General features: G+C 38.1%; 1 protein-coding gene across 1 annotated transcript in view; it reads left to right on the top strand.

Moving 5' to 3' along the window:
• Positions 1-27,929, top strand: part of MAN1A1 (mannosidase alpha class 1A member 1) — a 130,021-nt gene that overhangs the window by 71,029 nt on the left and 31,063 nt on the right. Inside the window, exon 5 of the mRNA XM_088522680.1 lies at positions 7,712-7,806. Coding sequence (XP_088378806.1) covers positions 7,712-7,806 — 95 coding nt within the window. The remainder of the gene's footprint in view (positions 1-7,711; positions 7,807-27,929) is intronic.

The raw sequence follows: 27,929 nt of genomic DNA, 5'->3' as shown, positions 1-27,929 counted from the left end.
GTGTGTTGAATAGGTATTTCCTAGGTTTGCTGACTTGGGAACCAATATGCATGCTTGTCTTTTAACACACTTGCAGCCCAGAACTATCTGACAGTGGAGGTTTAGCAAGATTATAGAAATGACCATAGACAATAGTTATTTTTAATATAGTTGGCGTGGTTCTTCTGTGCAATAGAGATGTGGATGTAGGTTAATGCTTCTTTGATGAGCACTTTAATGAGAGGGGGCTGATAGAGATCCTTTACTGAACTAAGTCTTTGTAGTTTAATCCTTTTGAGGGATTTTCTTTCCACTAGTAACACCAAAATGGCCCTCTGTAACAGCTTAACTTGTGCTCCCTCTGCCGGCTTTCCTACCAGACGGAAAGCATTCTGCTGATTTTCAGGGAGGTTGGCTTGTTTGTCAGAAATCTTCTTAAACTAAACTGCTGTTGTGTCCAGTCAAAATTCTCATGTCAAGCTCTGACAAATGTCTCTTTGTTAAGAATCTAAAGGAGCCTTTGTTTCCCCTTGTGGTTTGAGGAAGTGATGCGCGTTCAGCCTTCTGACACACGAGCCTGCTCCTCATGGCCTGGGTTAGAGAGGTGCCCTGGCGAGTGGCCTTGATGGCCCAGGAAATGCAGGTCCAGCCCTCTGCTTCCCAGCCAGAAAGTCCTCCCCAAACTCAGACTGCCAAGGACCAGCTCCAGGGCTGGCTCCTGGGCCATGTATAGTCACACTGGTTGGCTGTGGCCCATCTCTAACCACCTTAGGTCTGCTTCCAGGCAGAGCCACCCGTTTCTTGTGCACATTCCTCTTGATCCCAGGGACGGGAGGACATCTGGGCCTAGGGGGACTTCTGTGGCGTTTCACACGTGCTGCTCTCAAGATCTAGCTGACCCAAAACTAGTAAGGCTGCTTGGACCCAATGTATTTCAGCAGAGAAACTTCTCAAAACCTCCTCCATGGCACACCTGGATTTGGGAGGGCAATAAATGTAATTACAGCTGAAAAGGTCCAAGACAAAGTCTGCATGGGCTCCTCCTGTTAGCACTGGTTACAGCACTGCTCCTCACTGTGGATCTCAGCTTATTAACCATCTTTTCACCTTGTAGCACAGCTAATCCATAAATGACTTGGCTCAGCAAGAGGTAATTGAGGGCTGACTGAAATTAAACTTGAAACCACCTGTTCCTGTCAAGGTAATTGTAATTGTAAAAGCAGTAATTGCTACTGAATTAATGTCAGCAACTGGGTAACTTACAAAGGTGTCGTAAATGTTGAAAATATATTACAAGAAAGGATTTTGAATAATATAACCTTTAAGTGTGGTACCATTTAATATCAAAGCTTGTCAAATAGTTCAGCTTTATGCTATCTCAAGTATTCTGATACTTCGAAGTGCAGCACAAACATTCCTAGAGCTTTCCCAGTCTTCCCAGTAAGATGCAATCATAACAAAAATCTGGATTGTCTTTCAGTGGAGAAGGGATTAGAACAAACTCTCTTAAAAGATTTCTTCATTTTTAACAGGTCATCTTAAACCTAAATCAACGTTTGCTAAACTGAAGGGATTTCTGTTTAGTTGTCTGAAGGGAAACAAAGCAGTCTGTCCTTCTTAATTTTTCTGCTCGTTTCCTACTTTTGCACTGAAATATTCATTCCTTACTCTACTGGGAAAGGCAGTCAGGTACAGCAAAGAAAGCAATAAATCTTACTTACTGCCATGTCAGTTTTTATCAGTAAATATAATGCAAAAGTGAAAAATGCTTAATTTGACAGAATTAGAAATGTGGAGAAAATGTCTTTGTCAATTTAAAAAATAATAACAGATTAGGATTGTATCCTCTGATTGCTGCTAAAATATAACTTCTGTTTTCAGTATTATACTGTAAATGTTTCTGTGAACGTTGTTTATATCAAATACTGCAATGGGTTTATACCCACATGGGCTTGAAGGACACAATTACCCCATCTTTCTAGTTATATTTCATATGAGTGCCTTTTTTAGATAGAACTATGGACATTATTTTATGATAATACACCATTGTGCTATTTGTTAATTATATTTGCCTCATACAAAATTCTAATATATTTTGTTGTGTTTTGTTTTCTTCCTGATTAGCAACAGCAATTACATCTACAATGAGCTAATATAACATTTTCATAGGGATTTGTCGTTCCACCTAGAGGAAATGTGTTTGTTTATCCAGAGGAGATAATATTCCTGCACTATAATGAAAGTCAGTACTGCATCAAATGACAGCTATGAAGTCAGTCCTATAGTTGCATCTTTACAGAAAAAAGCAGTTATTTCTCCATTTCCCTGATCTCACTGATTACTGGATTGGGTCTTCTCCATGAGCAGTGCAGTTCTGAATGTTTGACCACTTTTAAAATTCCCTTTTAAAAAGATAAAGACCTTTCATCTAAAACCATTTAGAAAAGAAAGTTACAGAAAACACGCTTTTGATAGCTGTATCCCACAAAACTAGGTAGAGAATGAAAGGAACTGCTTTAAATTAAGCTGGCATTTGGAAAACTTAGTTCATTAAATTCCTGACAAAGTTTCATTTGAAGTTCTTCTCTGTCATTTTGGTTTATGCCCAAAATTTCTGCTTTTGCATCAGTAACACAAAGTAAGCAGAACCACAAAAAAACAAACCAAAATGCTTTTCTAAGCAAGAGTGCTTCAGGTCACATTTGAGAGAAATGAGGAAATTTTTTTTAAAAAAAAAAAAAGGACTCAGGACTTCAAGAAAACTGCTGATGAAAGTACAGTATATGTAAATGTGGTTACTTTCCTTTTTCAGTAATAGTGTAGCAGTGCTACTAGAATGAAAGATATATAACTACTTAGGAAGTGAATGACTTGTTGGCATGGGGAATCCTGATAAGCAAGCTTACAAAATCCTGCAAAAGCACACCACCTTTAGCTTAGATCTGGTAGAAGAAGGTCCTCACTTCCAGATTTGTTTGTTGTCTCATATGAAGACCAAAAGTATTTACTCGTATTAAAAGAAAAATAAGAACATCATTTAATGGAGTGAGAAATTAATATTTTGCTCTCTGGATAAATGAGCTCGCTTGATATGTGTTCTAGCTGCAGAGGATGAATGGACAATAACAGGAAAGCTGAATGTGCTTCCCTGCACAGTTCAGGACAGTGCAGCATTGTCCTGCAGAGACATTGCTTTCCTCTTTATGCATTGCTGTGCTAAAATGTCATTCAGGGAATTGCTTACTTGGAGTCATGGGGGCAGGATGGGCGTGGGAGACGGATTAATTTTTAAGGCACCTCAGATTAGTAGCTGAAAGGACAAGGACAACATTGCTGTTATTTTAACTTAGTATAAATTGACTTAGAGGTTATTACTCAGAGCTAGTAGTATAAATAGGCATCTCAATGGAAGTTACTCTATTTTCTGTACAGACTATAGTATGTAATTTATTTCAGTGAACTGGGACTGCGGAGTGTGCAGTAGTCTATAAACTTACTCTAGAAAGGAATTATTCTCGCATAGGACCCGCGCAAGATGAGCATCAATAATACAAAAGATTGCTAGAAATCCTACATAAGCCTTTTAAAAATATTAATAACACCTTGAGTTCAAAATGAGAGATATGTCACATTCATGATCTGACAAAAATATTGGAGAGAAATTGTTTAAAAAACATTTAGTATCCTACCTAACTTTACGATGTAATATACTGATCATTTATTTTTGATCCTTTTTAACTCTATTTTTTTTCCCTAAATCACCATGTTTCTCTTCTTAGAATAATCTTCTTTTTTGTAGCATAGTATCTAGAAAGTTGAAGGTCAGTGCAATTTTTAGTGGTTCGGTTGGTTACTTTCTTAAAGTCAGCAGTAACACTGTACTCCATCTGAGAGAAGGGATTGGTCACAGTGTGGCTCACTTATTGTGTCACCTGATCAGCTAATAGGACAAGTAAGTAACACCACAGTCCTTTTCCCCCCCAAAAAAAGTGTGCAATCTGCATGGGAGATGCGGTAGAGCAGGGGAAACATGAGCAAGTCAGAGTGGGCTTGGAGGCGGTGTATGGACTGAGCAGAGAAACACGTTAGCGTGGAGAGCAAAGGGCAGGCAGTTGGGGTGAAAAGGGAGCTGCAGTGACGACTTGTCCCAGGGCCAATCTGGGTGCAGTGGGTCCTCAATTCCGCTGGCCAAAAAACATCCTCAAGCCTCTTGAAATAACTGGCCTGATGGGAAATTCTACTGCAGAACTTTTCATTTCTCATATGTAATTGTGTCTCCTTCTTGTGTTCTGTCCTTTCCACCTTTACCCTATGTGTTCGGTAGCAACCATGACTTTTTGCATCTAAAGAGTAACTCTACTCAGTGTCAGTGGGAGAGTTTAGGACTTAGGAAAAAGTTAAAATTCATGACAGCAATAGAGATACTAAGTAGAGGCTTCTTTGTTTGTTTGTTTGCTTGTTAGCTTTTATTACCTCTAAATCTTATCCTGTACAGCATTTATTTCTCGTATAGCATTAGAAGTTTAAGGCTTGCTAATGAAAAAATGCTTATTATTGAAGTTAATGTGCAGTAATTATAACTAATCCCAGTTTTTCATATTGCTATTGCTTAACCCCATTAAAGCTGCAAATTGAAAAGTAAAGTGGTTTCTATTATTAATCTTCAATCTCTTTCCTTTGCTGAAAGAAGATGGTTTTTCGCAGTGAAGTTTCTATTCAGGATGTTCAGTCATTCACAAAGAGTTGTTGTATGTTTGTCATTCTTGCCAATACTGCTTTACTTTATTAGGTAGTAATTTAGCAGTCAGTAATTCACTCTCATTAAATTAGCCCTAGAGATAAAATTGGATAATATCCATAGTTGACTTTTTAGTAATGAGCTATTGCACTTCCTTTATAAAGAAGTGCATTTTCAACTCAAGACTTGTTCCAAAATTGCAGGAGTTTGAAAATCACCTTTTTTTTTAAATCCTATTTTCTAATTGCTTTTCTTTGTAGTTTCTGTATATTGAATTGTTTACTACATTAAAAGACATACATTTTGAAAAAGAAAATCTAACTTCATTATGTATTTGACTTATGGCTTTTTTGTCTATGCATGAGTGGATAAATATTTCCTTACCGCTTGATATTGGATATTGATATTGATGACCATTACTTTTGACATGTTTAGGAAGTAGACAAGTTTGTTTTGAAGGGACCTTAGATGTTAAATGAGTACAATAGAATCAAGTTGGTGAGAGTTTATTTGAAATTAAAACATTTCTGCTGTACATCGACTCTTTATTTAATTAGGATACTAAAATGTTACATTTCTTTGTCCAGAAGCAATTATTATAATTGCTCTTTCTGAGTATGTATATACTCTTTTTAATGAAGAAGGATTAGTAAAAAGCATAAGGTACAGCAATTACTGAGTCTTGGTCACTGATGTGTGCCAGTACTTCAATTTAATATTAATGTGCCTTTTGAAAGGGAAATCTCTTGTCTGCAGATACATGTCTGAAAAGACTACCGCTGACACTGACAGTCTCTGCTTTTAATCAAAATTCATTAAACGGAATATCTGTGCTCCTTCAGATAGATAGGAGAAAAGATGAGTGTTATGCTGTACAACAGATGCTTCTGCTGGAATTCAGGCTCCTAATGTGTCCATTGCTCAGGAAGCTCGTCATAAGACGTTTTCCTGCTACTACTTCAGTGGTTCAGGTAGAGATGCTGAGCTGATCACATCATATGCTGTGAAAGGCTGAGGAGGCCTCTCCAGTGCTGCAAAACATAGACTTGGGTTTGATGGATCAACATGAACAAATGCGACTGCGAAGTGTGACAGAGAAAGCTGGCGTTTTCCTTGTGGAGTTACTGTCATTTGCTCTTTGCTCAAATAAATCTACTCAAGGATGATGAAGTTTTGCACAGACTACTCTTTCTGGGCATCCCTCAAGGTTATTCCCTGTGGAGACTAAATTACGTACTGTGTGAAGGTCACAAATCCATAACTAATTTTTGACAGAATCCACCCAAGCAGTACAATGGGAAGTCAGAAATAGCATGGATTATGGAACAATTTCCAAGCAAATTGTTTTCTCTACTGCTTTTTTATCACATTTCTCCCAGCATTTATATGTACTCCACTTGAAAATACGAAGTTTATTAAGAAAGGATAATCTAGTAGCTTCAGGTTTTTGATTCCAGCCATAAATGTGGTTCCAGAAGCAGGAACAAATCACTAAACTTCACTCAAAATCTCCAAGTCTCTTTTATTGTAATTCCAAATCCTGAATTGTTGTTACAGAAATCTTAAATCCTGTGTGATAGGAAGAAACTGTGGAGTAGTCTGTTGTGGTTGTTGGTAGTAGTTAAGGTAAAATATATGTAGTTATGGTAGTATGTATGATTGGGGGATAGTAGTTGTAGTAACATGGTAATCACAGAATATTAAATTTTCTCCTGATCGAATATATTATAAAAATCTTTACACAAAATGTCTTTTAGAAAGTGTGATCTTATAATTTATATTTTATTTGTATAGTAATGTCTTCAGTTACATCGTTTTGACCAGCAAATAACTTTATTTACTCATTCACATAAGCGTATAAACAGATTCTGTGTATTTTTCCTTCTTTCTGTTGAAATTTGCTCTACTGTACCTTCCTATTCTGTGACAAGCATTACATTTACAAGATAATTTCTAATAAATAAGTAAATAAATAATTCATCGTAAGCATGTTTTAGGGGGAAAAATAATTGAAGGGAGCGTTTATTGCAATGAGAAATGCTGAAGGTGACTTTGCTATTTTGGCTTGTACACCTGGGATAATTCCTTTCAGTGTTGCACAGAGCCCCAGTGTAATTCCAAGCAAATAGGACTTGAACATCCACACACTGTAATCACTAAGTAGGTTTCTATATTTAAGTTGAAACAATTTTGCTTCTAATTAGAAACTTCCTTTACTAGAGCAGTCATTGCTCTGAAAGTCAGGTTAAGGTAACCTGAGCTAACTTGGCCATTGCAGGAGAGCAAAATCCTCTTCATTGTGCCTCTACACCGATTACCTGGAACATAAAAGTTAAATTGTATGCAGTTCCTGTGAGCAGAAGTTAAGCATTTGAGGTCTTTCTCCTTCATCTTTTTAGTGTGAGAGCTGAAACTTTTCTGTTGAATAGTAAATATTAGTTGACTGTTTGTGGGGAAATGACTTATCTGTAGGGAAATGTTAATAACTGTGTGGGTATTCATTTGTCTTCCTGCAAAGCCAACTGTGTCCTGAGAAGCACTACTTAGTAACTCAGTTGTGGTGCTGCAGCAATATCATTGCACTGGCTTTTCCTGTTGCCTTTTTTGTGGGATGTGTTTGTTTTGCCTTCGTGCAGTGCCAACCAAGCCAGAGGGGGCAGCACCCAAGTGGTTCTGCGCAAACCACATCGGGTCTAGCCAAGTTCCCCACTCTGATTTGATGCTTGTCGTGCCAAACACCTGGCTACCTTTCCCATATTAATACTGTTGTACAAGTTCTTCCATTTCCTGTCGTGTCTACTACCCCAGTTACTTTGCATACTGGATAAATGGTTGTATTACTTTGCTTCTTTGATACCACACTAAAAAAAAAGAGGGTTGTTTCACTGTGCTGAGATGATTTTGCATCACATGTTCAACAGCAGCACACGTTCAGATTCAGTCAGGAGGAGCAGCACTGTCCTTTCCAACACTTTGTTTCTTCTTAATTTTCAGATATTCCGAAAGAAGGCAGTGGAACTTGGAGAGAAATTGCTACCTGCTTTCAATACTCCCACTGGCATACCTTGGGCACTACTGAATATTAAGAGGTAATATCTAATTTTTGATGGCTGCATATAAAAAGTTATGTTGAAATCCTGTCTTAACTGCAAAGCTATTGCAATTGCCTCACTATTTTAGTCATTCCAGCTAGGCGAAAGGTCACATAAGATCCGGTGTTTTGTAGTTTAAGTTGAGAAATGTAAATAAATATGTATTGTACACATAAGAGTGCACCAGCACCGTGTGTATTCATCACAGAACTGACCGCTTTTCTGTTAAATAGCATGTTGCTCATCACTTTTTCTGGAGTCCCTCATTGATTTTAGTGTTGTTATAGGTAGGCTAGTTGCAAAAGGAGATGTCCTGAGATATGTCACTCCAGAAAGGTAAGGGTTCTTGCCAGTTAGGCTGCTCTGTGAAAAGCACCATTGCTTTTACCTGTTGACAAACACAGTACGAGTGTGTCCTAGGAAACGAGAGTAACATCTGCTACAAGTGACTCAGTGTGTTGCCTTGTCTCCTGAGGAGTTTCTCATTCAGCCAGTTTTGCTTTGAAGGTGGCCAGGTTTTGTCTGCAGGAGATGCTCACTCTCCTGGAGCATCTATGGCCTCCCGTGTTCCATTCCAGGCAAATATCTGTAAGTCCCACATTGCTCTCGGGGCTACTAGACCTGCTGGTGGTGACACAGTGAGACAAAGGCTCCCTTTGTACTGTCTGAGGAAGAATATGGGAACGTATACATGTGGATTCTGTTTACATGCATACAGGGACACATTAACTGCAGGCCAGCTACTTATCATAAGAACATGAAATTCCAGCTCTCCAGGAGAATCAAGGGAAATTTAATGTGTGGGAGGTGGTGCTGGTATCATGTTTGTGTAATTCCCCTCCTTCACAGTCAACATCTTCCACTGTTCTGTTTGGTCTGTTCTTATGTCTTTTTCTTCCAGAAAGAGGCATGAATTGGCCTGCTTGTATGGTTGGCTGTATTTAAGAATTGTGAGTAATCTCCTCTGAGTCAGATCTACAGAAATCCCTGGTGTGTCAGTTTAGGCAGGCTTATTTTTCAACCTGTCCTACAAAAAGAAAGAATATGGGAGGTGAGAGACGAGAAGTGTGCGTGCACGTGCTGGGAATAGGAGGGACTTAGTTCCTCAAGGCTTCCTCATCTTTAAAAGGGCTGGTGAACTGCTGCCTGTGAGGTCCCCTTGGCTTCTGCTGGTCACTCTCATGACTTCTCCGCAGCTGATCAGCGCAATGGCTTGGGTGGGTTTTTTGGTTGGTCATTACTAAGCTGTTACCAAAGCTTCTGAGTACAAATCTCTAGCATGCCTGTGTGATTGCAGCACAACAGTGTGTTACACTAGGTAATTTATTTAAACATTATTAAGGTGTTTATTCCACAAAAAAAAATGTTTTATATATGGCCCATATCTAAATCCTTGCTTGTCTGCCAAATTTATTGGCAGTTTTTGCAGACAATTCAAATTCCTTGGTTGGTCTTTATGGGTTAGTTCCTGGCTTCTCGTAGCAAATGCTGCAAACATAGATCGCGAACAGGTGATGGTAAAACAGGATTCCTTCCATATCTCTCCCCAGAATGGAAGAGGATGTTTACCAAGATAACAAATGTTACATTAAAGGCCCTGGTTTTGATTATTCATTCTGAATCTATGTGTATCTGTCTAGATTTGACCTTCAGGAGATAACTCTTCCATAATGCTATGTGTAAACAAATGCACTGTCATTCAGGCTTAGGGAATGCTAAGCTACTAAAGCCTGCATATATTACAGATCCAATACGCCTCATTTCTGATGAATATTTTATTTGATTTTATTTTGATTTATGCTTCAAATTGGAGAACACTCACAATAGATTGTGGGTGTCAGTGTTTATTTTTAAATGACTATTTTTGGAGTAGCAGATGAGCTGGATATTTGTTTTACTGTGCAAATGTTCTCCACAAAACAGTTTGTTTTCTCTGTTTCTCTTGTATTCTCATAGCCAGTCTTGGTCTTTCTGTGGCTGCCTGTGTGTGTAAATATATACATGTGCTTGTCTGTGTGTATGTGTTTTAATGTAATAAAGGCATACGCCTGAAGTCTTGTGCTCTTTCTGTTTTCCATAACTTGTCCTCATCCCGCTTCTTTCCTCCTGACTTAATGACCACCCAGCATTTATTTTTTGTGGAACCTTAATTGTCAAATATATTAAAAAGTTTACTTTTCTTGAGCTGAAGTTGACTTGAGCTGGCCAATTTCTTGGGTGATTTTTCTTCTGTCTGGAAATTCTTACTGTCTCTAAAGTACTTTTAAATTGGTTGAATTGGTGGTTTTTCTTTCTAAACGTTTCAGTTGCATTTCCGTTCATCTGATGTTCCTGATATTACTCTGCGTGTTCAGCTCATCTTCAGCATCTGCTTTTCACTTCCGCTTATACTGAGGTTGCTTTCAGGGATCACTTGCTTATTTTAGTAGCAACCATTGTATGACACTTGTTTTCTATTCTGTCTGAAACAGAGATACAAGCAGAGGCAGCAGTGGGATTGGTGGCTTGCCAGATAGGTTCGAGTCTTCTCTTTGGGATAAGAAGGACTTGCTGGCAAAGCTGTTTTCTTAAAATACCTTTAGTTCATGATCTTTCTCTTTTTTTTCCCCTATGGTGTTCTGTGACAAGCTCTTTTCTTCATGCTAAACTTTTCATTTTCATTTCTCTTTATAAACTTCAAGTAAATTATGACTGGCAATCAGATTGCTTAGGAATTTCTGTAATATGCCTCTCTCAGATTTATAAAGATAAATCTAAAATTTCATCTCCCTTAATGAGTTAAGTAATATTAAAAAATGTCCCCCTTGAATCAGGCCAATGATGCCAAGTGACCTTTCTGTGCATCCAATTATTTTTACTTCTACAATTATTACAAAGGCGACTGTATGGAACGCATGCTTATGTGGTGAAGCCAAGCTGTGAGATACTGAGAAGACTCTAGGTTGCTATGATTTTATTGGATCAGTTGAAAATCCTCTTCTGTTTCTGAGGATAAGGTCCTGAACAATATTTTTTTCAGTTTTGGTTAGACCAATATATTTTTTTATTTAGTCTTATTATTTCTAGTAAAACAACCTTACTATTTCTTAATAGATAATCCAGAAGTATCCTTTTCTGAAAGAATATAGATTCCATAAAATATTTGCTTTCCTTAAATTGACCAGTTGAATCAACATTTTAAGGTTATTTTTCATCCTTTCTCTGCTAACATGTAGCAGAGAAAATGATAGCCATTAAATTCACTAACATTTTATGTAGAACCAGCCTACTATATACATTTTAAGTGGATCTGAAATCTTGAAAAATAAGCTTTACTCTTCTCAAAATAAGTTTCCAACTGTGCTAAATAAAAATTTTATTTCTGAAAATGAACAAACAGGAAGCAGTTTGGAGGGGCAGATGCCTCCAGCGTGTTTGCAAGTATCATTATGACTAGGCTGCCTTCGAGATGAAAGTAGCTCATTTAAGCCTTTAGGGATATATGGTCTTTGGGAAGCTCTGCTTAGAAGGGAAGAGTATGAGGTTCAGGTGCAATAATTCTGAGCAAGGAAGCTTAGCAGAAGTCAAAAACTAAGGAGGATTTTGATATAAATTTGATTACATTAATAAAATCAAACCTCAGGAATTTACTGAACATAAACATGTTTACTGTGTCTGAAGTCAGTGTCTAATTCTTTGTGCTTCACACTTTAGCATTAATTAAACATAAACAGAGGACCTAAGCTGAACTCATTAGTGCAAGTGAGATGGCAGAGGAATTGCTAAATCGTTTCAACAAACTAGTTAGGCATTTGTAGGTAATTGAGGATGAAAGTAACAAAACTGCAATATTTATTCTATGGGGATCTTGTCAGCAAGTTTTTAAAACAAGCTCCTCTTTTGATTTTTTCTTTTTTAATTACTACATTCTGTACAGAACATTTTAGTTATGCCATAGGCCAAGCCGGTCCTCACAGCTTTCCACGCTTGGACAAAAGCTCCAGGAAGCTGCTTATGGCTCTGGAAGCCACCAGGGAGGTTCTAATCAAGAAGATACATCCACAGCTTCAGAATTGATATTTTCTCCTCTCCCGTTGTATCAATGAGACATAGCCCCTCCGTCTTCTATATTGGCCCACGTTTCTAAACCAGTGTGTGCCCTGTTTGGATTTTAGTTTGCTTTTCTAATGGAGGAATTGCACTTTTAGCACCTGCTGGTGTTCCCATTCTCTCTGACAGGTCCTCAGAACAGCAGGGCTCTCCCATGCCAGGCTGATCCTTGCAGAGCCTGGTGGTTTGTGGGGTGGATTTTGGCTAAAATGCCACAGTTTCAATTGGGGAGACTAAGGCACGGGATTTACATCCTGTGCTGATGCTCACACTCTAGCATTTCAGTGTAGTGAGGAGATTTTAAATTGTAACCTGCCTGCCAGAGCCTTATGTTTGGCAGGAAATGTGGCTGATTTATTAAAAAGAAAAAAAAAAAAAGTATGGCATGTTGATCTTTAGACAACAGAGCTTGTTTCAAAATATTTTAGAAGCTTCAAAGCCATTCCTATCTTGTGTATAGCTCATTTCAGTAATAGAGCTTGACCTTCAAAATCTTGTTAGTGCACTTCCTCAATAAAAAAATCTTTTTAGTATTCTTAAGGTAAGATTCTGATTTAAGTCTGTACCAGAATGGCTCAGTTTGTGTTCTGGGACTTCGTCCAAAATTTCATAATCAATGTGTTTAAGAGTATATTCCACATAGTTTGTAAAAGAAGGTTGGCATATTAAGAAAGTTTGAAAATATAAGCAAGGAAGGATCCAAGCAAGCAAATCCAGAAAACTCTTTTTGTCAGCTTGATTCTGCCTATCAGAAATGCCAGGGAATGTTACATGATTTTGCAAAATTTTGCTAAGCATCAAGTTTTCTGTATGATGTTAGTCGAAATATAGTTGGTAACAGTACTTGTGGTAGTGAGTCATGTCCTTAATTTTATCCCTTCTATCTAATTTGTGCATCAGTTTAGAGGAGAGAACTGACACTATCTTAGAAAAAAAAATGGAAGTAGTCTGGTTTGCACACTTAACACAGGCTTTGTGTGCATTGACAAGCACTCCACTGATGACATAAATTGAAGGAGTAATACTTAAATTATTAAAATTTAGATTTTTCTGAATTTACATATCAATGCATATCAGTACATTTTTCTGGATGGTTTCTTCTGATGTGCAGGGATGTCCAATTTGCCTTTGGACAATTCAAAAATCTCTGGGTATAAAATGTAAGAAAAAATGCGGAAGTGAGAGAACGAGAGTTGTTACTGTGTTAAAAAAATGATAACCCATAAGGATAACCTATGTTATTCAAACAGCAGCTTTAGTTCAATATTGTACTACCCAGTTTGTGTAGCAGACTGCCCTCTAGCAGTAACTTGGGAAGGATTTGGGACCTATTACTCTTTTTGCAAGGAATTCTTTCTTAGTTCAAGTGGGGTTTTTTTATAGTCAAATGAGTTTCTCATCCAAAATTCTAAGTTTAAACACCAAATTTTTGCCCACAGTTTATCAATGCACTGTAAAATGAGTACAGCTACTTGTGAGTTAAGAATTATAATGGTACTTATCTATGTAAAACTATGTAAATGTTAGTAATATGATTTCTCAGCATGTAAATCTATGATCCACAATCACTTAAGACATCTCTGTGACAATAATAATAGATAATTTGTTTTTATAAGCAAAGAAGTCAGCTTGTTACAGGAGCGTTAGTCTTTGCTTCATGGTTTTTGGTCGATTTCAAAGTAGATAATCCTTTCAAGGTAAAAAAACCTTTTATAGATATCATAAATTTTTATCTTGGTGGCGTTAGAAGAATGGGAATGGACATTTTTGTGTGCTATTTGTAATGAAGACTTGAAAATTTTCTGGGATGGGAAAAGGAGCAATGGACTTGAGTCAAGAACAAGCAGCAGGTTGTGCTATTTTGTTGTGCATTTGTCTTAGAAGCTATTGGGAATATCCAGTCTGTTCGCCCTGATCATTAATGGAGCGTAGCGATCAGTGTGCCATGCATCAACCAGGGCCACTGAATTTTATGCCAGCTGTGGATGAAACATAGTGACATAAAGGGTATAGTTCAAAGCATGGGAAAGTCACATTGGTCTCCCAGTTTGCTCCCTGCTGTTTAAAACTGATGATCATGCTCTCCAAAGTAACCTGTCTGTAAAATTTTGAAATTGCATTTATTGGAAATAGATTTTATAAGCTAATTTACATCTGTCTGGTGTTACTTGGGGTTTTGCTTTAGCTGGGTCACTGCTGCCACCACTTTGATACAGTCAGGATAATTGGGAATCTTTTGTGCTCCGTACTTCCATGCTGCCGAGGAGAAACAAAGGGGCCCTTCAACCACTAGGGCACTACTGAGTCGCTAAATATGTTTGAGAATTAGAATTAAGTGTTGAATGAGGCTCAGTTCAAGATTAGGCATATGTTTGCTCCCATTACAGTAATTAGGGAACCTGACAGTGCAAAGTAGTTGAGCAAGCAGTTGTCATGTCCTGGAGTAAATACCCCATTCCTGGCCAGCTGACTTGCCCTTTGTTGACCATGTTGACTATGGTGGGAAAATAGAGGCCTAAATGTAGGTGCATTCATCTTCTGACTGGTTAGAGACCATTTCCTCTTCAATTGCCTGTATCATGAACATCCCAATTTTAATCTGCATCTATTAAATTTTAGTCTTATGATAGACAAGCTGTGACAGTTGGAAGAGCCTTTCTTTGGAAGGAAGGGAATCAGTTCACATAGCCTTCATGTTTCATAAAATAAATGAGAAAGTAAGCACATGCACTACTCCATCACCTCCACCATAAATAATAGTTGTGTTCCATAATTGCTCATTATTTGGATTTCCTCACATTTGTCTCCAACTTCACACATCCAGCTGAATACAAAACACATCCTCTTGTTAAATGATAATCTCAGCATAAATATAGAAGCTAAAGTGCTGTACCTCTTACTTCCAGGTGTCCCAGATATGGTCAATGTGCAGCTTTTGTTTTCATACAGCTGTTCTTTCCTTTTGGGCAAGGTCTCTTCTGCTACTCCACTTCTGTGCTTGCTGCCCTTTGCTAATCTGCTTTTACATTGAAGGAGAATCACCAGCGGTTATTTTCATCTCTAGTTGAAGTTTCTTCTACTGAACGGTGAACATAACACCCCTTCATATTTCATAAGAGGGACCTGAAATCCCAGATGCACCATGTTTTCCAGACCTAAAGGTTGCTTCTCTGAATCCCTTTTCAGAGATCTGGCTGTAGAACATGGTTCCATGGGACTTCCAAAGCTTGTGCAAATTAGGATTTGGGAACTGCGGGGTATTGGCTTCTCAGACTTTTGGGCTGGCTGTTTTTCTGCTTCCTTCTCCCTTGTTTCTTCACTTTTTGCTTTTCAGAGATTATCTATTTATCTATCTGTCTGTCTGTCTATACGTATGTATATATATATATATTTCCTTTTAAGAGAGACAAATCTATTTTTTTCAAGGATGTATTACATTTTTTCCAGATTCTCTTAGTACATTTTTTTTTCTTGCGCTTATTTGGTTGATACGCTTCATTCCTTCTCTGTGACACCCCAAAGCTGAACATACCATTCGGCTAATATCTTCAAGATATTATATGCTTTCTTCAAGATCAATAAATCTTGCTTTTACTTCTTTATTACCATATAATTTGCTGTCTCTTTAAGTTTTTGAATATTCTGGAAGCAGTGATAGTCAAGCTATTCTTGGGCATAAATCTGGTGCACATATATATATATATATATATATATATATATACATATATATCATTTAGCAGTGCAAGGCAGACTGGACTGCTCTGGGGAGTTTGGGGGAAAGGATTAAAAAAAAAAAAGGTCGTGTTTGGTGTTGCTGCTCAAGGCTATGTATGTAAAATCTCTTTTCTTATCTCCTGTTTCTCTCAAGCATAGAACTGTGTGTGTCTCTAGCATACCTTGGAAAACCTGAGGCAGAGAACAAACTCTCAGCCGTCATTAGTCATTGAATATCTAGTCTTTCCTTTCTGACATCTAAGCTGACCACATGAAGAGTTTGGTTTGATTCAGAGTAAAATGGAGCGTTGCTCTTTGGAAACCACCACACTGTAATCCTAGGGGTCCTCCGCTCAGTTTTGTGCTCCACAAAGCTGGTGAGGCAAAAGAAAAAAAAAAAGTCATATAAAGAAATAGCTTTAAAGCAGAAATGAGGCTGGAGAAATAAAACATCTTTCAGGCATAAATGCAAAATGTGTCTCATTCATTTTACTTGGTTCTCTTTCCTCACAAGAGAATACTTGAATAATCCTTTTCATTTCATAAACCACTTTTTGACACTAATATAGATTTCAACATAGAAAAATTTATGCTATTTGAGCACTGCAGTAATTAGCTTTGCAGTATGTATAACTGAACACTCTCAATCAAAACTCTGTTGAACTGTACAGTAGTCCATATCTCTATGAAGTTCTTTTCCCTTAAGAGTTTTGATAGCAGTTTGTGTTATATGAAGCTGGAAAGATATGAAGCACTTTTAATGTTTTCTAATGACAAAGTCAACTGGTGAAGAAGTGAATTATTAATGTTGACTATTGTTTAATCATTAAAAAGTATAAAAAGAAAATTAAAAATAAAATTTCCTGCATTATCATTCAGCCTCTTTTATAGTTGAAATTATGTGAAATATTCTCTCTGAATTTTTCTGTTGAAAGAATCTTTAAAATCCATTTTTAAGTCTGTGCTGTCTTTCTACTAACGATATTAAGTCACATTATAATTTATTTACCTTATTGTGAAATGTTAATAGAATGTGAAGACAGAGGTTCTTAGACCTGTACTGTCCAGGTGTTATACCAAGAGCTACACAGGCAGTGCTTTTCACACGTGGGAACAACCACAGCTCTGCTCTGCAACATGAATTAGCAATGACTGATTGCAATCTGTTTTAATAAACTCAAGGAAGAAAAACAATATAGTGATATTAAGAAAATTAATTACCAGATTAGAAAGTTGTAATTAATGTGCAGCTAGGCATAAGTGCTGTTACTGCAGTTCAGTGATCTGGCAGTCCTGCAATCATCTCTCATCTGTTTTAAGGTAGACAACTGTTTTTTATTCTACACTCAAATTTCTGTTGTCTTTCCCATTTCAGAACAATTTTCACAGTTTAGATGGTAGGTATACCCTTTTATAATTATAAAGTGAACTGAATTTTGGCTGTATTTGGAACCCTTTTCTATTTTTTTTCAGCATCTTACTGAAGCTTCTTATAAAGCAGTCATATAAAACAGTGATTACTGGTAATTGACCTGCATATGTTGAATGATCTTAAAATGCTACTGCAAATTTAATGTAGCTTGTAAATTGAGAGGCTTCCAATTAAGTAGAGTTCTTAGGATAATCACTTTCAAAACTAATCAAGTAATATAACAATGTTACTAAGACTCTTACTGTCTTAATTGTGACAAATTAATAAACCCAACCAATGCAATTACTGTAGCAGTTATGTGAGTTTGCATTTTTGCCTAACCTGTCCATGCATGTTTTTCAGAAACACAGAAAGGAAAGGGAAATTACCTAGGTGTATTTAGTTAGCATGGCAAGGTGACGTGAATGGTGAAGGGAAATGTTGGTCACCCTTTGCCTTCCTCATGATGTGTGAAGATCATTTTTATCACCCCACAGTCTCTACTCCTTAAAATTTTCCTGTCTCATCTATACGAAACCAAATGCTACTGGATGAAACTTAGCACGGGGCTCCTAGCAGTGGAACTGATAAGGGAATATATCCAAGTTCTATCTCCTAAAATACTTTGGGGAACAAAATATTGTAATCTTGTCAATAATGTCTGTCTTTGTTATTACTTGTAGCAATAGAAAGGATCACAAAGCAGGGATGTAAATTAAGAGTCTGAAAATTGTGCAAAACTATTCGATAACCTTAGAGTGGCAGTGAAAAGATAATTATAAAAAATGTTTTATTCACATAAGACTTATCCTCTTTCTTGTATTATTCTAGTGCTTTTTTTTTGTAAATGTTTTTGTTAGGAAGGCATTAGCTAAGTTGTTCTGAGCGACCAAAGCTCGGGAGGTTTTTATTTTTTTTATCCTGTAGACTAGTACTTTATTTATTGTTATACTGAGCACTTGTTCCCTCTTGTATTTTGAATACAAGTGGGAATACAGTGGATATTTTCTAATGGTCACTTTGTGACTTAATTTCAACAGGAGAAAAAAAAGGACAGTCTTGCTGAGAACAGCTCCTGGTCCAGTGCTTAAGATTTTCTGCTGGAGTTTAGCAGATGTTTGAACCCCTTTAGCAGGAGGAGAATCAAGCCGAGATTTCTTACTTGCTGGAAATGTGCTCCCTAGATATTACTGCTTCTTTTAGAAGAAAGCATTCACTGTAAAGTTCTGTTCTCCCAATCAGCCTCACACACTATTCTGTAGCCTCAGATTGTGGATGGTGGGTGCTCAGGCCCAGGTCTTTTGGCCTACACAGTTTACTCTAGCAGGTCCACTCTGTTGGCTGAGATGGCTGTAGGCAGGGAGTGCACACTTGCTTTTGTAGTGGAAAAATTGTAAAGAAGGCAGCTCTGTGTTGGCTTTGGTTTATCAGTACCTCCCAGAAACACACACACTCACCTTCAAAATCAAAGAGGAGAACTACTAATTTCAAAACAAAGCAATGAAGAACTTAGCAAACTTGGGTATTTTTTTCTTCCCATGTATACACGCTTGTGGGCATACTCATACTTTCCTCTTTTTTTCATTTTTCAAACCATTTTATCACTTATCTTTGCATTGTTCATTTTCATATTCACTAGGTGTTTTCTTTGCCCTCATCCTGGTAGCACTAAATTTTTGTGAGCATCATAATGCAATTTGCACATGGCAAAATGAGAACAGTCACGTGAATTGCAGACAATTTGGAGAAAAAGCCATTTTGATGCCTGCTTCAAAGTCACTCTCTTTGTGGCAGATGAGGCAATCCAGTACTCCCGTACAAATCAGTTCTGTTATACTGTATGTTCTCAGTTAGGTCAGCTTTGTTTTCCTTGTATGCTTTTGTGTGTTGCCAGATCTTATGATTGTCACAAACATTCCAAAATTAGCCCACAGATATGTAGGATAAAATATAACCCTAAGCGTTTTGAGATGCTGTATTTCCTGCAGCTGTGCTGAGAAAATGGGTTGTTATTGAGCTGGGTAGCAAAGTCCAACAGGTTCTTTAAAAGCAAATTCAGTCATCTAAAAATGCCTCAAGGCTTTTTGTAGCTATGTGTGGTCATGTTAACCACAAGGTTTTAATCTTTCCGTTCAATTTACTAGGCTGGTCTATATTTTCTTTCCTATTTTTTAACTTTTTCTTTTTTTTTCTTTTTATCTCCTGTTTGCTGCTGAGCTGCATTTATAGTTGTGCAGATAACTTTGAAGTTTATCCTCTGCCATATCTTTGGTTTTCTGCTATAATGGGCAGCATGATATTCACATTGAGAAAGAAACTGTAAAAGAAGTTACAGAATTTTTCATCGGGAGAAACAGAGATTATCAAAGAATTTGAGACTGATGAGATTGTTCTTGATTTTCTGTTACACCAATTGGATGTAGTTGTTGTAGCAGAATGCTGTATCTACTCATAGTAAGTTAGGCACATAGGTGGGTGAGAGAGTCCCCAAGTCATTATGCCTTTCGCTACAGGAGGCTGCCTGTGTTAAGACAAATATTAGGCTCTAGATAGGCTGAATCTTTCTCTCTTTTTTTTTCCCCTAATACTTAATTTTGCAGTACAATTTAGCATGGTCATGCCTGGTTTGTCAGCCTTGAGAATGAGTGATTCAGTAAGCAATACTTCAGTCATTATATTTGGCTCTGATTAACCTTTAACTCAATGAAAGTTGACTTGTAAGGTAAGGCAGAAAGGAGTGGAAACTCACAAATATATCTTTTGGTTTTGGAAAAACAGGACGCTTTCCTTTTCTTGCTTAGTCTGGGCTCTGTTCCATATGTTGGTTTAGTTGGATGTACCAGAGTAAGCGGCATCTCCCAGGTGCATTTAAAAATGAGCCACTTCATGTGTACTGCTTTTTGATCAGAGGACCTTGCTTGCTGTAGGAGACTTTTACCTGTGTAGATCTGGCTTAGACAATATGGTATTGCAATAGAAGTGTAATTTTTAAGGACTTTCTGGAATAATCAGTTGCTCTGTAATGAACAGTTTGCTGCCCACCGACAAGCAGTAATAAAATCCCAGCAGTAACTGCTGTAGACACAGGGATGTCACTGTAGGAAACTCAATAGCAAAGGGAAAAGACAAAACGAGACTTATCCAACTGTGGGGCAGTTTGAGAGCTACTGAGAAGGAAATGAAGAGAGGCCAGTGAGCCAGCTAAGCGGTTTGTTCCAGAAATTTGCCTTCATTGGTTTAAACTTCATGTTAAAATTACATTTTTATTGCTACAACACTGACACATCTTTACAACGAAGTTAATAGGAGGGAACAATCTCTGTGCAAATTAAATGAAAGGCTACTTATTTCCAGCTGACATCTGTGAAACTGCTGTTACATTCCTTGCAGCAGTGCTTAGAGGAATAAATGAGCAAGTATTCATTATAATTGAGCTTTAATGGTAGCCATATACTGTATATCTTGTAATGGTGCTCATGTTGTGTGATTTCTGTGTAATATAAGAAAATAGAGTATTAGTCTGTCAAAGGCCCATTAATGTAAATGTCTTGATTCAATACTTAGCCTTAGTGAGACCTGTGTGCTTTAAATATTTCCCAGCATAAAGCACTAGGTGCAGCAAATCTGACAGTCTTTCTGGTTGACCTTTAAAGTTGTCCATTTCATGTCATGCTGCTTACTTTATAGATAGCAAAACCTACTGGAGCAGAGAAGATTTTCAGTGTTTGATTTGAATTTTAATTAATTTCAAATTAATATTTTCTAAGGGCTTTTAGAACATGCAGTCTTTCAGCAGTGTTGTCAGAATATCACATCATGATATTCTACAGTGGTCATAAATAAACTGTTTTCTCTGTCTTCTATACAAAACTTCATAAAATGAATTTTTCCTATTTTAATCAGCACTTTTTTGGAAAGATACTCACTGTCGTAGCTATCTTTGAAGGCATATATCTGTCATTTTGGTGTTCAGCCTGTTATACCATTAAGATTTACTACTGCCCAAGGTTTCCCAAGGCATGGTAGAAGCTCACAAGGTTGATTCTCAGAGAACTAAACTCGCATTTAGTTTTGAGCTGAAGAGCAGTCTATTTGTACAGAATAGACTGGTGCTGTTGAATGATGTTCCCCAGATGCTGTGATAATGTGCACCTTCATAGTAAGACAAGGCATGTTTATGGTCTTTACTTGCTTCTTCTTCTCCTTAAAATGCATGGAGAAGGTCTATTTTCTTCCTTTTTTTATTGCCACTTTTTAAAGCTTAATTCAAACATTTAATGTCCTTATCCTTTTTCAAGCATTTTTACTTGTATAGTTTCTGTTGTGGGAACCAGACTGGTTTCTCATTAACCAGTCCTGTAGGGCTTTGGATTCCCACGTGGACTAAGCAGGCCTTACATATGTTAGCGATCAGAAGCAGATGTTTTGCTGTCTGCAGAGAGAGCAGCTGTCGCAGATATCCTGCTTCACGAGTGCTGCGGTGGGGGGAGAGGCTGGCCTGGTGTACGCCAGCCCAGCTCTTACCACACAGCAAAGACGATTCAGAAGTGAGAGAGCACCCTTGAGGTTTCCTGGCCCTTGAGGTCGCCGATTCCATCTGCTTACCCGAAAGGGATGAGGCTACGCAACAGAGCCATCTTCTTTTCACTTTGGACCAGGTGCTGCTCTCATATTCCAAATTTGTAATCTTGTAAAATTCTAGAAATTAATATTTTTGTCCTATTCAAGCAGGGACTTAAGTCAAGAAGACATCATGACCTCTTCATGCAGCCTGTCACAGCACTCAGTTACCCTCACAGTATTTCCTCATGTACAGACAGAGCTTCCTGTGTTTGTGCCCATTGCCTCTTGCTGGGCACCACTGAAAATAGTCTGGCTCCATCCTCTCTACACCTTCCCCTCAGATATTCATACACATTGATAAGATTCCTCCTCAGGCTTCTCCAAGCTGAACAACTCCAGCTCTCTCAGCCTTTCCTTATGTGAGAGATACTCATACAAGTATCTCATAAGTACTCATTAGTCCCTTCATGTTCTTAGCAGTTCTTAGCAATATGATCATTTGAGTCGCTCTTTTACTTCCTTCTCACCTCTCTCATTGTGTCTGTGTGTTGATTCTCTTAGAAATATGTTATCCATTGAAACTGCGTGTTTCCTGAAAAACAACTTATGTTAAGTAATACTGTATTATGTTAGGGGCACAAGCCTAATGTCCAAAACAAAAATTGATAAATAATATGGTTATCTTCCGCAAGTCTAGTGATATGTTTGAAACTAATGTTACTTGAGAAAAATACAAATAGCTCTTCATCAGTAAATTGACTGAATCATAATGAATAACACCCTTCTATAAATGTATAAAGTGGAGAAAAGCAGCCTGCAAATTGCGTGTAAATAAGTATCACTTTTGTTCAAAGTAGTTGACTTTAATCCCCATTTTCAAATAGATAACGGCATTGAAATATAAAATTGTGCCTAAGTAAATGTGTCATGTGCTTGGAAAAGAAACAATCGGTTTTTACACTGCATTACTGTTTCCTGAAAGGAAAGACCATTTTCAGTTTCCAGATTTTAATGGTGTTAACGGAAAATATTTATACAGTGATACAAGTATATTAGTCAGACTGCATGAATTTGCAATCCAAGACTTTAATGCTTGCTCCCATTTGCTTCTCCTGCCTAACTCGAAAGCTTTTGAGTTGTTATTGCTGCTTTGGTATGTCAATCAGAAACTTTGTCATCCTGGCTTTCAAGAGCTGCATTCGGTCGGGACTCTGTACTTACCTAGATCACTTCTTAGGAGGATAAATAATTCCACTGTTTGCTCTTGCTCTTGAAATCCTTCTTACAAGCTTCTCGACACCTCCCATATTCATCACATTACCTGTGTTCCCTGGTATAATTTTAATGCCAGTTAAAGGGTTTTGATGCTTGATCATTGTCTGTGGAAACCGCCAGGACTTTTTCTGTTGGCTCTTAATGACCATCAAGCCTTTAGTGACTGATGCTAAGAAATCTCTGAATGCTCATCAGATCCAAGAACCAAGGAGACTTAAATGATGTAGCATTGTGTGGATGCGAAGGAAGAGGAGGAAGATTGAAGCAGACTGGACAAAGGGACAGTTATACTTTTCTCAAAGCATGCGTCAAAACAGATTATGTCTTCAGAAACACGAGTGTGAAAAAGACTTCTTCAGATTTTCTTATCTAGAAAAGTTGTCCCTTTCAATGAACCAGAACATCATTTTAGCTGTGTTTCATTCAGCAGTCGCAGGTTCTGGGAAGCCAATAGTGAAGAGGCAGCCTTCTTTTCGCAACAGCAGTGTGTTATATGTTATACTGTTACACGTATTTAGATTGACTTGCATACCTGTTAATGCCTATGCAGTGTTAATGCATTGTAATCTATGGCATTTATAAGTTGGCATCATTATCTATGGCATTGATGTTACATTGTAAGAGTATCACAGCTGAGAGTCTTGGGACAAGCTGTCCAGTATCTAAAGCTACTGTTGATACAACAGCTCTGTTAAAACAAGAAATAATTGTCTGTCAGTCAGACTGCCTGTGGCACAGATGTGAATGGTAGCTTCAAAACTGCTTAAAACACATCTCTGCACCTTATCAGCCAATTCTTTTTAACAATAGAGCTAGGCAGTTAGTGTAACAATTTTGATTGCCAATTTAAACGTTCAGTCATGCCCCATACAATACAAAGAACAATAAATATGAATAAATCCTTTGAAACACTTTTTAACTCAGTGAGTGACAGTGAATCCACTTAAAATATTTTTTTGAAGATAAAATGAGAAGCTAATAAAAGCTAATAAGAGTTCGGAAGGCTGAAAGATGAAAATCACTTTTTAAAGTTCCAGTATGGTGGTAAGAAATGCATATAATTTAGATAAAGCATTGAATATAAATTTGGGGTTAAAATGACCAAGATTGAGATTAGGATGATATAGAGTATTATAAAATTAGTATTGAGAGGCTTACACGGCAATATAGAAGCCATCTGGGAGAACAAGAGAAGCTGCTCTCTCCGCTAACTTCCCAAATTCATCCCTAAGCTGTCTACAATCATCTGTGCAACCTTAGACCCCCAGACAGCATGCTCTACTGACCTGCCTCCAAAAAACAACAGAATACCTCACGTGCCTTTGCAGCTTTCACTCACAACATAGCAATGGAGGTGAGGATTTTATGGGCAGGCTTTATTTATTTACTACCAAAACTCCAAACTTTCATGGTACCTCGGCGCAGAGAGCTTGCAAAGATAGAATATCCTAAAAGTAAGGTTGCGGGAAAGATTTTTTTTTCACCTGTGCTGGCATCTGTATGAAAATGCTGCATTCCATTTCCTGATCATGTATTGCTTCACACCTTTTTTAGGAGATGAAAATTATGCTGCTTTTCAGGATCTGCTGCTTCCCGTTAGGAAGCCATTTCATGGACTTCCCATTCGGGTGCCCAAAAGAGAACAGGAGGATTTCTTTCTCTGCCATTGAAGGTGTCCCGCCATTCAGGAGGACTGAAAGGGTTGTGTGACCAGAAAGAAAGGGCCGCAAAAAGAAACACATAAAAGGCAAAGGAAATGGAGAGGTTCTGAGTTCTAACACCCTTTCTCTGTTTACATTTTATTCAGTCATGTCTTAGTGCAAAATGCTCAAGTAGTCATTCTCACAGCAAATGCGTTTACCGACAAAGGAAACAACACAGTTGTTATGACACAAGAGAAAAATAGCAAAACTGGAATATCAGTTTTTAATAAACTGGGCTCTGATTGAATCCAGAAGCCAGTGATTAAAAAGAAAGAATCAGTCAGTCACCAATCTTAAGGGGAAAAATTAGAGCAGACCCTTTGCAAGAAAAAAAAAGGCCTAAAAATTGCATTTTGAGAAGCGATTTAAAACTGGGAATAGAGTCCTATAAAGAAATGTACTTAGCAAGGCAGATTGACAGTGCTGATAGCCATGGCTGTGATGGTTTAAAGCAGAAAGCAGTCTTACTTTAAAATACAGAATGTAGAGTTCTGAAATAACCTTGAAACTAGGAAAAAAATGAAGGTTGCTTGTTTTTTAGTATTAAAAGACATGTCAGAGAGGAAAAGAGCATATATAAGTGGTATTTCTCATGGACTCTCCAGACTTTTTGATCAGCAAATATCTGTTTGGAATATGTTGTTCATTGACTTCTCAGAGCAGGATTGTGGGTTTTTCTTTTTTCTTCTTTCTTTTGGCTGTCACTAAAACTACTTACACTGAATTATAAAAGTTGTTACTGCAGGGAATTTTATTCTAATACCTTCTTCTTTTATACCACCTAATTTATTATCGCTTGGATGGCAGAGCTGTAGACTTCTATTCATGACTTTTCATTTCCTGTTATTTTCACTTTACTTCAGGGACTTGATTAAAAGTAGTCCATGCTGATACTTATTATCTCGAACCCTGCTCTGTTGTGTTGTATTCCCTCCTGCTTTTTTAGCCCTTGGAAATTGATTAATTAAACCTTTAGTGCATAAAGTAATAGGAAGCATGAATTGTTTAGTTTACTCATTAGTGTACTGCAGCAGACCTATGTAGGGCTGTGCTGTACTTAAATAGATAATTTTTATCAAAGATGATTACTTTAATAGTACGGTTTTAGTACATTTTTAGATGGTGGCACTGAAAATTACATTTTTACACTTGACACTGCTAATAATGACATTTTAAATTATGTGCTGTTTGGATACGAATTGTCTATCCTGCATGTGGTGCCTACACTAAGCTCGCTTCTTTGTTAGTTTACTTCGTGGCTTTGATCCCCCTTTTGGGTACTGTCACAGAATGAGTGGTGGTGGGGATGAGGGACACAATGCATTTCACTTGTGGGAAAGAAATGGGAATAGGTTTTATTGGTAATGACAATGGTTTCAGAAGATTCTGTGGCAAGGTCACTTATTATTTACTGCATGGAGGTTCAAGATACACACAGAATTACCAAGGACACCCTCCCATTGAGTCATGAGGTTCAGAATGGACCCCCTTGTTTTCCAAACTCCTTCTGAGAGGAGTCTGGGTGCGGCTGAATCCAGTCCTAGTCCCAGACCTGGTCAACGGTTTACGTCTAAGGGATTTGTGCACAGTTACAAAGTAAAAGTTTACAAATTCAAAAAGAGAAAGGCGCGCTATAGTCACTTACCACAAATTAGCAGTGGGAAGGATCTCTTAACCTCAAGGAGTATTATTGAGAGGCGTCCCTGCTCAAGGGGAGATCCTGGCGTGCAGCCCACTGCCGTGCAAGGAGAGCTCAATGGGCTCTTGGGCTGTCCGCATATTTATGGGATAAGATGATTGACTGATAGTCATTCTTTCAATTCAGAAATGATTGTTGGCTGGCGTACTCACAGTTAGCCTTATCTCCCCATCAGGATGCAGCCATCAGGACTGTTATTGATGGTTAATGTCTGTGTGGAGGAAGAAATCAGGGAGGCAACTACCAGGATCAGATAATGTGGTGGTTAACACCTGAACAGGGCTACCTGTGAGAAGTCAGGATGAGCTGGGGAAGGAGCATATCTGTCACAGGTACCATTAGTGCTATAAGTGTCACAGGACTGACAGCCACCAGAAAGGGGTTGTAAAGCCCTACCAGTAAAATTCTAAAAAGATTCAGCTGTAATTCCACAGAGGAATGCTGCAGAAATTTGACACAAAAAAGCAACTAAATAGCCTGCAAGGAGTGGTAACATTAAGATACTCCAGTTACTTGAAGCATCAAGAGACAGAGTATTCTCAAATCCAGATGTTCAAAACTCAGGGATCACAAAAGAAGCATCTGTTGGTGCCTGATGGTTTTCCAAGCCCATGGAAAAGGTGTCCTGTTCTCGTTCTTAGCAGCCGACACATCTGAATGTGTGTGGTAAAGCACGTTCTTCCCACAGACACTGACAGTAGAGACTTTGGTCCACGGCCAGGGGTGCTTGTCTCCTCTTCACCTTGGCTTTTCCTGGCCTTGTGGTCTCCCCCCATCTCTTGCTTCTCCCTGCTTCTCTGCCTCCTCTATTTCCATTCCATTAGTGGAGTTTTGTGGACTATAACATGGACATAGACCAGGGGTAACTCTCTAGCCTCCTTCCAGCACCTCCTTCAGCAGTGATTGGATCTTTCTAGGAGGTGGGCATCTGTCTTGGTGAAGACCACAGCCCAGGCTGTTACCAGGGATTTCATATTTTTTCTCCATCATGTGAATGTAGAGGCCCTTCTCCTTGCTTGGGCATCTTCACAGCCAACTCTCCATCTCGTGGATCCCACAGGTGCGATATCTAATCTGTTTCCTGCTTTGGTATTTTAGTATACCAAATACTAAGTATGTAACAACCCAAGCAGAGAAAAGAAAACTGCAGGTTGCCTTCAGCTTCTGTCCTTTCCCATGGCTGGAACTAGCCGTGGTTTCGTTTGGGTTTTTTTGTTTGTTTGTTTGTTTTGTTTTGTTTTTTCCTTCCTGGGATTAATGTTTTTTGGCATGTTGTGTTTCCTTCCTTCTCTTACATAAACATTTCTCTTCAATCTCTGTTGCTGTTCATACCAATTTCTAGAGAAACCGCCTGCAGGACTTGTCATGTTGGTCATGATCAGGCCATTTGAAATGCCATTCCATGATTGTTTACCATTTTCATGTTTTGCCCGCAAGTATCATGAGAAAACAGTGACCATTCTAGGAAATCGCTGAAGGTTGCCTGACAGCTCTCCTAACAAAATGTTAGGAAGAAGGTTGCCTGTTCTTGGAAAATTTAACCACTGACAACATGACTGATGTGCCCCTGTCTCTCAGAGGACTGTTGATCTCAAGAATCTGAAGAGTATTCTGACTGATCCCATCTTCCTCCCTAAAACTGACAGGCGCACAAGGAAACTATCTG

Source organism: Tinamus guttatus, unplaced genomic scaffold (assembly GCF_059628265.1).
Source record: "Tinamus guttatus ecotype Peru unplaced genomic scaffold, ASM5962826v1 Tinamus_guttatus_pri_ptg000010l, whole genome shotgun sequence".
Taxonomy (NCBI): domain Eukaryota; kingdom Metazoa; phylum Chordata; class Aves; order Tinamiformes; family Tinamidae; genus Tinamus; species Tinamus guttatus.
The sequence above is the reverse complement of the archived record's forward strand: the minus strand, read 5'-3'. Positions and strand labels throughout refer to the sequence as shown.